The 12,987-nt window shown below is 36.9% G+C and overlaps 1 protein-coding gene across 3 annotated transcripts in view; it reads right to left on the bottom strand.

The window, feature by feature from the left end:
- Positions 1–12,987, bottom strand: part of COL5A1 (collagen type V alpha 1 chain) — a 307,559-nt gene that overhangs the window by 51,866 nt on the left and 242,706 nt on the right. For all 3 annotated transcript variants that reach the window (XM_007475261.3, XM_007475262.3, XM_016433131.2), the window contains exons 35-42: positions 12,318–12,362; positions 10,505–10,558; positions 9,849–9,902; positions 5,812–5,865; positions 4,405–4,512; positions 3,218–3,307; positions 2,858–2,911; positions 434–541 (exon numbers count right to left, since the gene is read on the bottom strand). In XM_007475261.3, coding sequence (XP_007475323.1) covers positions 434–541; positions 2,858–2,911; positions 3,218–3,307; positions 4,405–4,512; positions 5,812–5,865; positions 9,849–9,902; positions 10,505–10,558; positions 12,318–12,362 — 567 coding nt within the window. The remainder of the gene's footprint in view (positions 1–433; positions 542–2,857; positions 2,912–3,217; positions 3,308–4,404; positions 4,513–5,811; positions 5,866–9,848; positions 9,903–10,504; positions 10,559–12,317; positions 12,363–12,987) is intronic.

The following is a 12,987-nucleotide window of genomic DNA, read 5'->3' as shown; positions in this document are numbered from 1 at the left end:
AGACTAAAGCCCTTTCTGGCCCTCCTTCCGTTCACATGTTCTCTGACACAGCTGTAGAAGAAATGTTTGGATGTCACATTCTTAACCCAGGTGTTAAACATACTGAGTTACAGATGGTTTCTAGTCCCTATACATTCCTTCTGGCACAAGGAATACACTAAAGTAATTCCCCAAACATTAAGGAATCCTCCCTTTGGACTAGAATCAAGAAATCTTGGAAGTTACCCATTCTTCTCCCAAGCAATTCTCAACCTTTAGAAACAACCCTGCTTCCTTCCCCCAATTCCTCTAAGGGTGAACCTGGGATGTCATCCATATATAATGCAACCTGTTGAAAAAGGGAAGGAAAAGGACAGAGAGGGAAAAATCTGTTTTCATAATTTCAAGGAAAAAATGGTTCCTAGATTAGGCCACGACTCCAAGCAATACTTACAGGGGCACCTTTCTCACCAGCAGGTCCAGGTGGTCCTTGGGGTCCAGGTCTCCCAGGAAGGCCAATTGGTCCAGCAGCACCAGCTGGACCCCTTTCACCTGGAGATCCCTGTGATTAAGAATAAACAACAATGCATGTAATATGATCATGGCAAAGGGTTGATATCACAGAAACATGACTTCATGGAATATTGCTTTCTTTAAGTCATTCTCCTCACTCCTGAATTTTATAATAGCTCCATATTATCTACTGTAGAAATAAATTACAGTCTGGAATTCAAGACCCTCTTAGACTGGTCTCATTTTAAGTATTCACACTACATTCCTTATAGTTGGGTATCGACCACTGTTATATAGCTTATGAGAAACAGAATCTTAGCAGAGGAAGAGATTGTAGAAGGATAATAGGATCAGAGTGGAAAGGGATCTCAGGGGCCATCCCGTCTGACTCCTTCATTTAATTTTTTTATTTAAGTCAAGAAAATTTTATTTAAACAGAATGGAAAGTGTAATAATCTGGGACAAAACATAGATATATAGATTCATGTATGTACATTATATATATATATATACACATATGTACAGACATATCTCTCTGTACATTACTATTTGTCACCAAGAAAACAGTTATCAGAGGTATAATATAATATTTTTCTTTTAAAATTTAATATTATTACATATTATTTTTCATTTCAATTACAAGGAAATTGAGTTTTAGAGGCTGCCTTGTGCAACCTTTTCCCTAAAACAGGAAAGACCTCAGAATATGAAAGCTTTTGTCTAAACACCTCTGGAGGCAGGGAATCTGTTATGTCATGAAGCAATCTATATAACTGTAGGTCAATTCTCATTATTATAAAGGTTTTTTTCTGGAGCCAAAATTTGCTTTCTGGTAATCTCAATCCATTGATGCTAATTCTGTAGTTTGAAGTCATATAGATTAAATCTCTTTGCTTTCTAAAATGATTCTTCCCATCCCACACCCGAAATATGTAGAAATCACCATTACAGGATCATAATGTTAAAGTTTAAAAGGACCTTGAAAGATAGTCCAATCCTCTCATTTAATAGATGAGCAAATTGAGGCCTGAAAACATTAAGTGACTTTCCCAAGGTCACACAGGTAGAAAACCACAGATGTAGGATTCGGACCCAGTCCTCTGACACTCAAGCCAGCCCTTTCCCCACTGCCTTGTACTGCAAGATAATATTTTTAAAGTGTTTAACACAGTGGCTGGCATATAGTAGATATTTAATAAATGCCTGTTCCTTTCCTCCTTTCCTCTCCTCCAAGAGAAACATTCCCAAGTTCATTTGATTGTTCTATAACATGGGTACCAGATTTCTCACCATCAAGATCACCTTTGGGTGTGTCAATATGTCCTTCAAAATATAAACCTAATACACCTTTATGATGATGTAACCCAAATTATGACACCCAAGGGTATCAGAAATCTCAGGTATTTATTAGCAAGTGTTTTATTTTGCTTTGTAGGAGGAAGGATGGGGAAGATAAAGTAGAATAAAACTACCAAAAAGTTATTTTATAGAGCTAGAAGAAATAATAACAAAATTCATTTGGAAAAACAAAAGGTCAAGAATATCAAGGGAAGCAATGGGGGAAAATATAAAGGAAGGTGACTTATCTATATCAGGTCTCAAACAGTATTACAAAGCAGTAATGAAAAAAAAAATGCGACTGGCTAAGAAACAGAGTGGTGGATCAGTGGAATAGACTGGGTACACAATATACAGTAGTAAATGACCATAAGTAATCAAGTGTTTGATAAACCCAAAGATCCAAGCTTTTGGGACAAAAACTCACTGTTTGATAAAAATTGCTTAGAAAACTGGAAAGCAGTTTGACAGAAACAAGGTATAGACCAACCTTGTATGCTAATAAGATAAGGTCAAAATGGGCATATGATTTAGTTAATAGTCATAAGCAAATAAGGAGAGCATGGACATTTTTACCAGTGAAATCTGTGGATGAGGGAAGAATTTATGACCAACAAGAGATAGAGACCTTTATGGGAAACAAAATGGATAATTTGGGTTACATAAAATTAAAGTTTCCTTGCAGATAAAACCAAAACCAATGAAGCCAAGACTAGAAGAAAAACAGGAAAGTGGTGGGGAGGGGGATTAATAGCAAGTTTCTCTGATATAGATCTATTTTCTCAGATATATAAATTTTCTTTTGCCAGATGGCTAATATGGAAACATGTTCTACATGACCTCAGAAGTATAATCTATATCAAATTGCTTGACTTCTTAAATAAGAAAGAGGGAAGGTAGAAAAGGAGAAAGTTTGGAACTCAAAATTTAAAAAATGAATGTTAAAAAGTTTTACATATAATTGAGAAATAATCAATGAAATAAATAAAATGTATTGGCAAAAAGAAAAAAGAAAACTACTACTCACCGCTGGACCTGGGGGACCAGGAGGACCTTCATTGCCTTTCAATCCAAGAGCTCCCTTCAAAAAATGAGAATTTCAGTCAAAGAGAGAACCTTAAACAACCCCTTTGATGCTCTCTGTCTACATTATCCAAAATGACTTTTAACATGATATCTGTGAATTTTTAAAAATATATTTTTGATAACCATATTTCAATATAAGTGGTTTTATGGTAATGGCATGTATTTTCTTTTATTTTAAAAGTAATATTCTGAAAGAGGGTTCTTGGACTTCACCAGACTGCCAAAGGGGGCAAGAACACATAAAAATGTTAAAAACCCCTGGTCTACATACCATTTTGTCATTCTGATTCTTTTCACTTACCACTGGGCCAGGGAGACCTCGATCACCGGGGAATCCTCTCAACCCTGGAGGACCATCTTTCCCAGGGATGCCGGCAGGCCCTGGATCACCCTTGGATGGGAGAATCACATCTTAATTTTTTTAAAGAACAAACAATTGCTAGCTATTCCATATTAGTTTCCAATAATAGCTAATAAGCTTTGATTGTGTTCTCTCTAAAACCCAACACTAGAGTAAGTTTGGATATTACCAGTTATGTTGGCCCATTAAGTTTCCATTCAAAGACTTTGGTTTGGTTAGGAAATAAGACTTTCTACTTTTGTTCCTCTTTTAAGTATGGGATCTCTGATTTTATTTTATTTTTAAAACCCTTACCTTTCATCTTGCAAACAATACTGTGTATTGGTTCCAAGGCAGAAAAATGGTAAAGGCTAGGCAATGGGGGTTAAATGACTTGCCCAGGGTCAAATAGCTGGGAAGTGTCTGAGGCCAGATTTGAACCTAGGACCTCCCATCTCTAGGCCTGTCTCTCAATCACCTGAGCCACCCAGCTGCCCCCAGGATCTCTGATTTTAGATCAGATCAGTAGGTAGGCAATAGAGATATTATACATACCTATTTATGGCTATGATCGAGGGATGAACAAAATAACCTTTTGGTCCCATGGCTTTTATTTTACTCCTTAAATGAAACTTACTGAACTTTTAAAAGCCACTAATCTCTTACAATACTTTTTTGACATTATTCAAGTCATGGTATTTTCCAGTCTTTTCTTCATGGGTATCTAAGATGAGGTTCAAAAGGCACTTTCTAGATCAATAATCTAAAGACTCCTTAAGTATTACATAAAATCTGTATTACAATTGTTTAAAATATTGTATATTCTAGTAAAAACTGTAAGCTAGCTGAAGACATGGCCTATATCTTATCTAGACCCTCTATTTTCTCTAGCACCCAACATAGTGCTCTGTACACAGTAGGTTTTAAAAACATAAATGCTGAAGCCCTTGATGCAATTAGATTAATGCTTCTCTGTAAAACATTTCTCTTTTTTTGGTTATTTTTATCATCTGCTTATAAATAAATCCATTCAAAACAAATCAATCATTTCATTAAAGGGAACAAGACTAAGATCCATCAAAGTAATAAATTGTGGTAGTGGCTCCTTCAGGAAAGTATTTCCCAGTGCAAAGAAATGAACAACACACCTTAGTTCCTTCTTTTCCAGCAAGGCCTGGGAGACCTTGTTCACCTGGTGGTCCAGGTGGTCCAGGATGGCCACGTTCTCCCATTGGGCCAGTTTCTCCAGTGGGTCCCTGTGAGGATCAGATAATGAGCATGTTTTCAAGGGAAAAAAGAACCATGAACAGAAAATTTTCTTCCCAAATCCAATGGCACCACCCCTAATCAGTAGGACTGAGAATCTGTTCCCACTATTTCAACTTCTCTTTCCCAGTCAATAAATGGAGCCTCACCAAAAGAGATGATCACAAGAAACTGACATCCTTGTTATTACTGAATGGATCCATTAACTGCTATTGTGTGTCTACCTTTTATTTTTTACCCCAATTGACTGCCACCTTTCATTAAGCAAGGCAAGGCTTCCATTACACAGGAACATGGGAGGGAAATGAGTTCAATGAAGTATCACCAAATCCACTCAGAAAATAGCTATTGGTGAGGAGGAAAACTTGTCATCAATAACTGCTGGAGCATTTTTCCCCCTCCTGTTGTGTGACCAGTACAGATCAATATCTTATTCAGCACCATGTTTCTGCATCAGGTACAAAGATTCTAAGACACGTATTGATCTGCAGTTCTGTTTAGCTGATTTTCATTCTCCTTTCTGGCCTAAAATCTCTATTCCTATTGGTTTGCTGAAGATTTCATTGGTGAGCATCCAATGAGAAATCCACAAATAATGGAAGGATCAAGAGAGGTGGGAACTGGAAGAGTCATTAATAAGTAAAATTTAAAGTGTCACCCTCTTACTTACTGGATAAAGTCTATATTCGGTAGCTTAACATTTAAGACCCTCTACAATCTAGCCCCAACAGACTCTTCCAGGCTTATTTCTCATTCCTACTTGACATGATTCCTCTGTTTCAGCCTGGCAAACTAATCTTCTAATGGGCCTCTGAAGATCCCTTGCAGGCACCTCTCTTGTTTCTACTCCATCCACCTCAAACACTCTTCCATATTTTCTCCTATACAAATCTAACTTATTCTTCAAAGCCCATTTCAAGTTCATGAAGACTCCTTTAATACATTAAACTGCTCTCATCCTCTTCTGATCACTTACATTTACTGTCTATCTTACTCACTGGGTAATTACTACAAACCCTTATCTGTCCGTGGGTCCATCTTCATTCCCCCACCAGCCTATAAGCTCACTGAAGGAAGAGTCCATATCTTTTAATTTTTTATTCTTTCATAGAACTAAGCACTGAGCTTTGTATGTAATAGAGATAAAAATATTTGTTGACTGGTGGATTTAAATTCACCAATCCCTTTCTTCTTCATATTTGGTTTTCCTGTCTGGGAAATCACTTTCTTTAAGGGATGTATAGTGAGTATTAGAGTACTCAAGAAATATTCCAATGTTAACATCTCACCTGAGGACCAACAACTCCTGGGGGGCCTGGAGGACCAGTCTTGCCTTGGAAGCCCTGTTGGGAAAGAAGTTCATCACATTTGAATATGCAAAAGAACTCATGTCTATGGCTCCTAATGCCATTCCATTTCTCATTAGAACACTTAAAAACTCCCTCAACATCTAGAGGTCCCAGATTTCACAAGGAGAGCCTCCATGCTTCTTGTTTCATTTTTACATTTAATTTCTTGAAAGTAATGAACCCAGATGAATTAGTAGCACTCATTGATTTCAACACACCATGTTTTTGTGCTAAGAAATATAGTTTAAAAACAACATTTAATCTTTTTAATGTCATGAAACATTCATTTTCAGAGTAGACTTGGTGCCATTTTCCCCCATTTTTTTAGCTACTGCAGCCAATGTTCTTGGCTGTTTCTCATTAGTGGCTTCATGAGTTGTTCCCACTTTCTCCCTTTAGTGCCTCTGATGCTCAAAAGGTAATTTAACTCACTTGCTATTCTGAGCTTTCTAAGCAAGCAATTGTAGCTCCATGCTGGTTCTCAAATTCAGTGGTTTAAAGTGTACATTTGACTCTAGATTGAAATGAGATATTCTCTTTCTGGTATGAATATTTAATCAGATGCAAGAAAATAATGATTTTACATTTGATACATTTGATAATTAGTCCTAAGTTTTACAATCTGTCACTTAGAGAGGAAGTTGGTCTTTAGGGATACACAAGTTTCAGTAACGATGTCTAGGATCTTGTTGCATCTCAAAGTATTGAACATCCCTGTGATGCCATCTGTTTCATAAAGGTTACCATGATACCTTAACTGTATTACCAAACCCATTCAGTAAATAGCTATTAGTGAGAAAGAAAATATCATGAAAAATGTCTATCATGTGACCATAACAGATAACATAAATATGATAAACTCAAGAGTCCTCAAATCAACAGTGTGGTATAGTGGAAAGAATGCTAGATTTGGAGTCAGAGGGACCTGGGTTTGAATCCTGACTTGGCCACTTTATTGCTATATGACCTTAGATAAGTCACTTAACTTCAGAGACTCTGTTTTCTCATCTCTAAAATGAAGAGACTGGACAAGATGACTGCTAAGTTTCCCTCCAACTCTAAATCTATGATTCTATGAACTATAGATTAAAAAGATCTACATTTCCCAAGAAGCAGAGGAATACTGTTTATCCAAGATACACATAATTTATCTCCTACTCTCCCAACCCACTTTTCTCTCTTCAGCATAGATCAAATGAACTGGACAAAAAGACTGAGAATGTTCTTAAGCACATTCCAGCACACAGGAAGTAAGTAAAGGCATTATAGGGTTTGAAGGAATTCCTAGACCTTACAATCTTGATCCCGGTGATATTGGGTACTCATGGTATTGAGAGAGAGAAAAAACAAACATACACATGCATACTCAAGCCAATGCATTCTGGGTTTCATGATAGTTGATCAAAATTATTGGAAATTATATATTCCCAAAGTCTACATGCAAAAACACTGAGTTATTCTTATTGCCTACAATTAAAACTCTAAGGAAGCTATGCTCTTTGTTTCCATTGCTAAGCAGGCTACCTTGGCTTTTGGAGGACAGCTCTATTAGTCCCCAGCTGAAAAGTGTCCTTTTATGTCATCTGGATAACCCTTTTCAAAGAAATCTTAGCTGACTAAAACCTTCAAGGGCATCTGCCCCAACTCCCTCATTTTACAGCTGAAGAATCTAAAGCCCAGAGAGGCAATGAGTTAATAATAAAACTGAGACTATTCTCACCACACAGCCTCTTAGCACATGCTACTGCTGGCAGGATCAGGAAGGAATTGAAAGAACAGGGCAAACACTGGGGATGGGACATAAATACATCTCATGGGAGGTATGTATCCATTTGGACCTTTGTAAGATAAACACCTCTTTGGCAGAAAAGCCCTAAATGGGTCTCACTGATGAGGACAAAGCCATCACCCAAGTGAAATACTACAGGCCTCTCTCTTTCCTTACCAAGCTCAGTCTTCAGGAGTGCAAACAAGCACAAAAGAATGCAGCTGGGAAGGGCTTACATTATTTTCTCAGCAAATGACAAGCAGCCTAATTATTTTACCAGCTTCTTTCCAGGTTAAGTCAGAGGGAAAAAAATGCACCAGATGCAAAGCCTTCTACCTTATCGCTCCAGCAGGGCATTAGAGAAAAAAAATGCAAAGCTCAGACGAAATGTTTTAATTTGTCCCTGTAAACAAAATATCAAATTAATCTCCATCTCTCTGCTACCATGCATCATGCAACATTGTAGTTAAGAGTTAATTAAAAGAAGTTTCATCAAAATGAACCAAAGTGGGGGAAAGGAAGATGAAACTTTTTTCAAAACAGACACCAAAAAGATATTAAATATGGCATTCAAAAACACATTTTAAAAGGTGACATACATTTACTGTGGGCATTCTTAAAGGCCATATGCCATAAGGCAGAAAAGATATCAGCAAAAAACTAGAGCCAGTTCATCATACCTTTTGCATGCCTCATAATTCTCCTTGGTGTCAAACAATGTTTGCATCTGTGCAATAATCTTTTAAAATTGACAAAGTGGTGTATGTGTGTGTGTGTGTGTGTGTGTGTGAGAGAGAGAGAGAGAGAGAGAGAGAGAGAGAGAGAGAGAGAGAGAGAGAGAACATAACAGGGTAACAGAGAAGGCGGATGGGGAATTAGTTATTCAGTAGACTAGGACAAACCATCATCAGTCTCTCTGAATAGCAGAGCTAGTCACAAAACCGTTCAGTGGATGCAATACTGAGCCTCACTTTCAGCTTGGTCATTTAGAGCCAACTCTACAGACTGCATGAGTCTTGAGTGGTTGTCTGTATTATTCATCAATGGCTTTCTAAAAACTAAAAAGCTTAGGGAAATATTGAAGACTATATTGGTATGCTCATCATTATGAACTTCTAAAGACTGGGCAAATTCATTCTGAAGGTCAAAGATAAATATGTGATCATGAGACATACTCAACTTGAGCAGGTCTTATTTACACTGCAAAAAATTTTCCCTATGAAAAGCCTAATTTGAAAGCTGTAATTATTGTTCAGGCTTCTTTACTTAGAAGTCCAAAATTATGTAATTAACTATGAAGAAGAAGGTCAACATCATGTTGTAATTTAATACATCCAGGTCATTTGTAAAGGGCAAAATAGGTTCAAAAGGATCCTTCTTCCATGAGCTCATGCATTATAAAAACATCTTACTGTATGAGCTAAGAGAATGAGATCTTTTCAACTCTGCCAATTTAAACACATGCCTAGTTGCACATATTCCAATGTAAATATATAAGATACTCTAGACAGACTAGAAATATGGGTACACATGAGTTGGGATAAATGAGGTTTGCATGACATTTATTTGTGATTTTATAGCGATATCAAAATGGACTTCCACATAGCTAGTAGTTGAATATCTAAGGCTGGTTTAGAAGCAAAGAAAAAGAATGATTCTTAGCATAGCCTAGCTATCTTCTCCAAGCTAAGTATCTCTTTTTTAGTCTACTTCAATGCTTAAAAAAGGATTGCTCACTTCATCAATGTAGGTACTTACTTGATCAACAGATATCACTGGTACTCTACACTATAGGAAACTATGTCATTATAGGCAAAAAACAAAAAACAAAAAAAGAAGTAATAATCTGGTAGCCAACATTCTAATGATGTTTCTCCAAATTTGGCAGGTCTTGATTTAAATGGAAGAGCTGGTTACAAAAGCCTTCTAGATTTCTTTCTGCCAAAGCCTCAGGTTACCTCCAGAAAGCCAAGGACAGATTTTTTTTTTAAGTTGAGTATGTGACCTTCCAAGGAAACCATCATTAGCCTTATTGGTCTAACCACAAACTTGGCTTAATTCTCAAAGACTTCTTGATAGTGTCAAAGACATATAAGTCTAGAAATAAGCATCAATTACTAAGTAAGGTCTCCTCATCCACACAGAAGAATTTAGGAAAATCATGGGATAGTTCAGGCCTAATGACTAATCAACATTTCCAGATACTTACAGTTTCACCTCTCTGTCCAGGATGCCCAGGAAGTCCATCCTTTCCTGGTGGACCCTAAAGAAGAAAACAAAGGGAGAAGTTTTCACTGAAGTTCTACTAAGCAAGAGCACTGTTAGAAATCAATAACTGATTATGAAAACCATTTTCTTTAATTTTTACATTTTGCAATTCAATGCTTTTTCCTGTGGACATTTCAAAGTAATCCATTATAGAAATATTCATTGTGAAGCATTTTTTTGAGGATCACTAATCACTAAATCCAACTTAACATGTATTATTGACAGAAAGGCACTCATTCCTGTAATGGACCCTTATCTTGTCTTGCATTAGGAATACTGGGCAACTTGAAAAATCAACAGATGTCAAGACATTGATTCAGTTTATTAGACTTGCTTTTGGGGAGTTCAGATGAGGCCTTGCCCATAGGATGTACTGAATAAAATGTTTGGCAAAAATCGACTGGATCCCTTCCAACACTAGTCCTCAGAAAGCTGGTCAGTGATGATATAGATGTGAGGACAGGCATTATAAAAACAACACCCATTTAAAGTTGCCAACAACTCTGTGAGGTAGGTAATGCAAATGTTATTCTTATTTTAAAAATGAAGAGAATGAATACTAGCAGAGTCCAAGAAGAACATGGCAGAGTTACTTACAGGAGGGCCCTTTGGTCCAGGAAATCCTGTGGGTCCTTGAGGTCCATTAGGTCCCTGGAGACACAAGAGTTATTTAAAAGTTGAATTTAAAGAAGCATTCTGCTATATTTTCTCCTAGACCAGCAGTAGCTGGAAATGACAGGGATGTATCTTGTCCACCCAAGGAATCATCTGGCATCTAGCAGTACCAAAATGTCCCCTCAGGTGTCACTTAGCACCTTTCTGATGAGTTTATAATATAATGTTGTGTATTACAGCTATTTGTATTTTTATCTAGTTATCTTCTCATTCTATTGTGAGCTCCAGATCAGGGACCAAATCTTATCTAAATTGTGTATTGCTATCTGTTTCTATCAACTATAATGGTAGATATAATAGGCACCATGGTGCAGCAGAGAGAGCAATGGTTCTATAGCCAGAGTATGTGTTTTCAAATCATGTCTCTGACTCTTTTATATTGGATAAATCTCTTAACCTCTATGGGTCTCAGTTTCCTCATCTGTAAAATTAAGGGGGGGGGGATTAGATAGCCTCCGCTGTCTCTTCCAGCTCTCTAAATATTATGATCATATGATCCTAGCATATGCTTAATAAGATTTGATGAGTGAATTAAGTATCTCTGGAACTGGTAAAAAGATGTATCCACTAGTATATAGTATGTAAATTTTCAGAAAAAGAAGTAGGTAGATATGATTGTCTTTGAAGACTGTTATAATCCTGGATTAAAGGAGATCTGCCAATCATTCTTGATAGCCACTCCTTCCATGAAGATGTCCCTGTGCCACCCTTTACCACCTGCCAAAATGAAAGGGATTGCTTCCTCATCACAGCATCTTGCCTACCTTTCTCCCTGGCACCTGCCTTACTCTCTATTATTATTTGTATATTTGCAATTTATATAATTATTCTTTGTTCCATTAGATTATAGATTCCTTGAGAGAAGGTCTGTATTGCATCTGTTCCTGTATCCTCTGTGTGTAAAATCTCATTGAATCCTCAAAAGAACAGTAAAAGGTGATATTATTATCCTCATTTGAGAGATAGGGAAACTGGGGCTGGGAGGATTAAGAGATTTGTGCATACAGCTAATAAATGTCTCATGGAGGATTTTAATTCAGGTTCTCTTGACTCCAAAACCAGAGCTCTCTATACTATTTACTTGGGGCAGCCAGGTGGTCCAGTGGATAGAGCACTGGGCTTGGAATCAGGAAGACATTTTCCTGAGTTAAAATCTGGTCTTACTATTTACTAGCCATGTGAACCTGGGCAAGTCACTTACATGTTTGTCTCAGTTTCTTAATGTAAGATGAGCTGGAGATGGAAATGGTAAACCCACTCCAGTGTCTTAGCCAAGAAAACCCCAAATGGAGTCATGGAGAGTTGGATACTTCTGAACAACAAGCTGAAAAGTTGAGGCATTTCATAAGTGTTTGCTAAATTCAACTGAAAGTGATCATTAAAAAGAGGACTTTAGGTCTTTTCCTCCTCCAACAACACTAATACAAAGGCTGTGTTTATTTAAGAATGAATGTGATCTAAATCTCATTGCCTCAAGCACTTTTCAAATACCCTGACTGTAGCTAAAGGCACATTGCCTTATTTCCTACTGGCTGTAATTTTTAGCTTAGACATTCCCCACCCCACCAAATTACTTATACACTTTATTCCTTGTAAATCTCAAGAGTAGATCATATTCCTTTAGGAAAGCTTTGTATATTTTCTTCTTTCCCATGTGGGAAAGAGAGTCACTGTCAATAGACTTTTTCAGTACTGAGGAAGGAAGGAAGTTTGGGAAGAGGATGCAACATCTTACCCGTTCACCAGGGGGACCAGATGGGCCATCACCACCAGAGTTGCCCTTTGGATAAAAAGAAGGAAAAGAAGCCATGTTTGTTAATTTTTAAGGATTCTAACCTATAACATTATAAAAATCTAAAAAGGCAAATGTCATGAAGATGAAACTGCTCAACTCCCTAGGATTTTCTCTGATTTTCTAATCAAGGACTCATCAATAGCCGACAAAGGTTATCTATTATCTCCCTCTACCTCTGAATATAAATATATAACTGAAATAACAGCAACAAAGCTAGGGCACTTGAAGAGGATAACTGATGCCTGCTGGGAGAGAAATGCTGAACTCCAGCCAAAGTATTTATCAAAAATTCATGTCAAGACAAAGCACAGCTGTTTGTTTTAATGCCTAGTTCAACATGGTGACAATGTATTTTCCCATAAAGGTTTTACTCTAATTATTCCAAAGTGGTAGCAGTAGATGGACTCAGTTTATGGGGTAGACACTAATATCAGAGAATTGTTATATTTCATTACTATCCTGTGACATTCTGGTTGACTATTTTTAAAAAAAGCCAATCAGAAACTACTTTTTCTACAGATAACTCATTTTTTAATATTGCTATTGAAAGAATAAAAATCATACAATTGACTAAGGTTTATATTTTTTAAATAAAAAAGGATTACTGATT

The sequence above is a fragment of the Monodelphis domestica genome, chromosome 1, assembly GCF_027887165.1.
Source record: "Monodelphis domestica isolate mMonDom1 chromosome 1, mMonDom1.pri, whole genome shotgun sequence".
Classification (NCBI taxonomy): domain Eukaryota; kingdom Metazoa; phylum Chordata; class Mammalia; order Didelphimorphia; family Didelphidae; genus Monodelphis; species Monodelphis domestica.
This window is presented reverse-complemented; position numbering and strand designations above follow the sequence as displayed.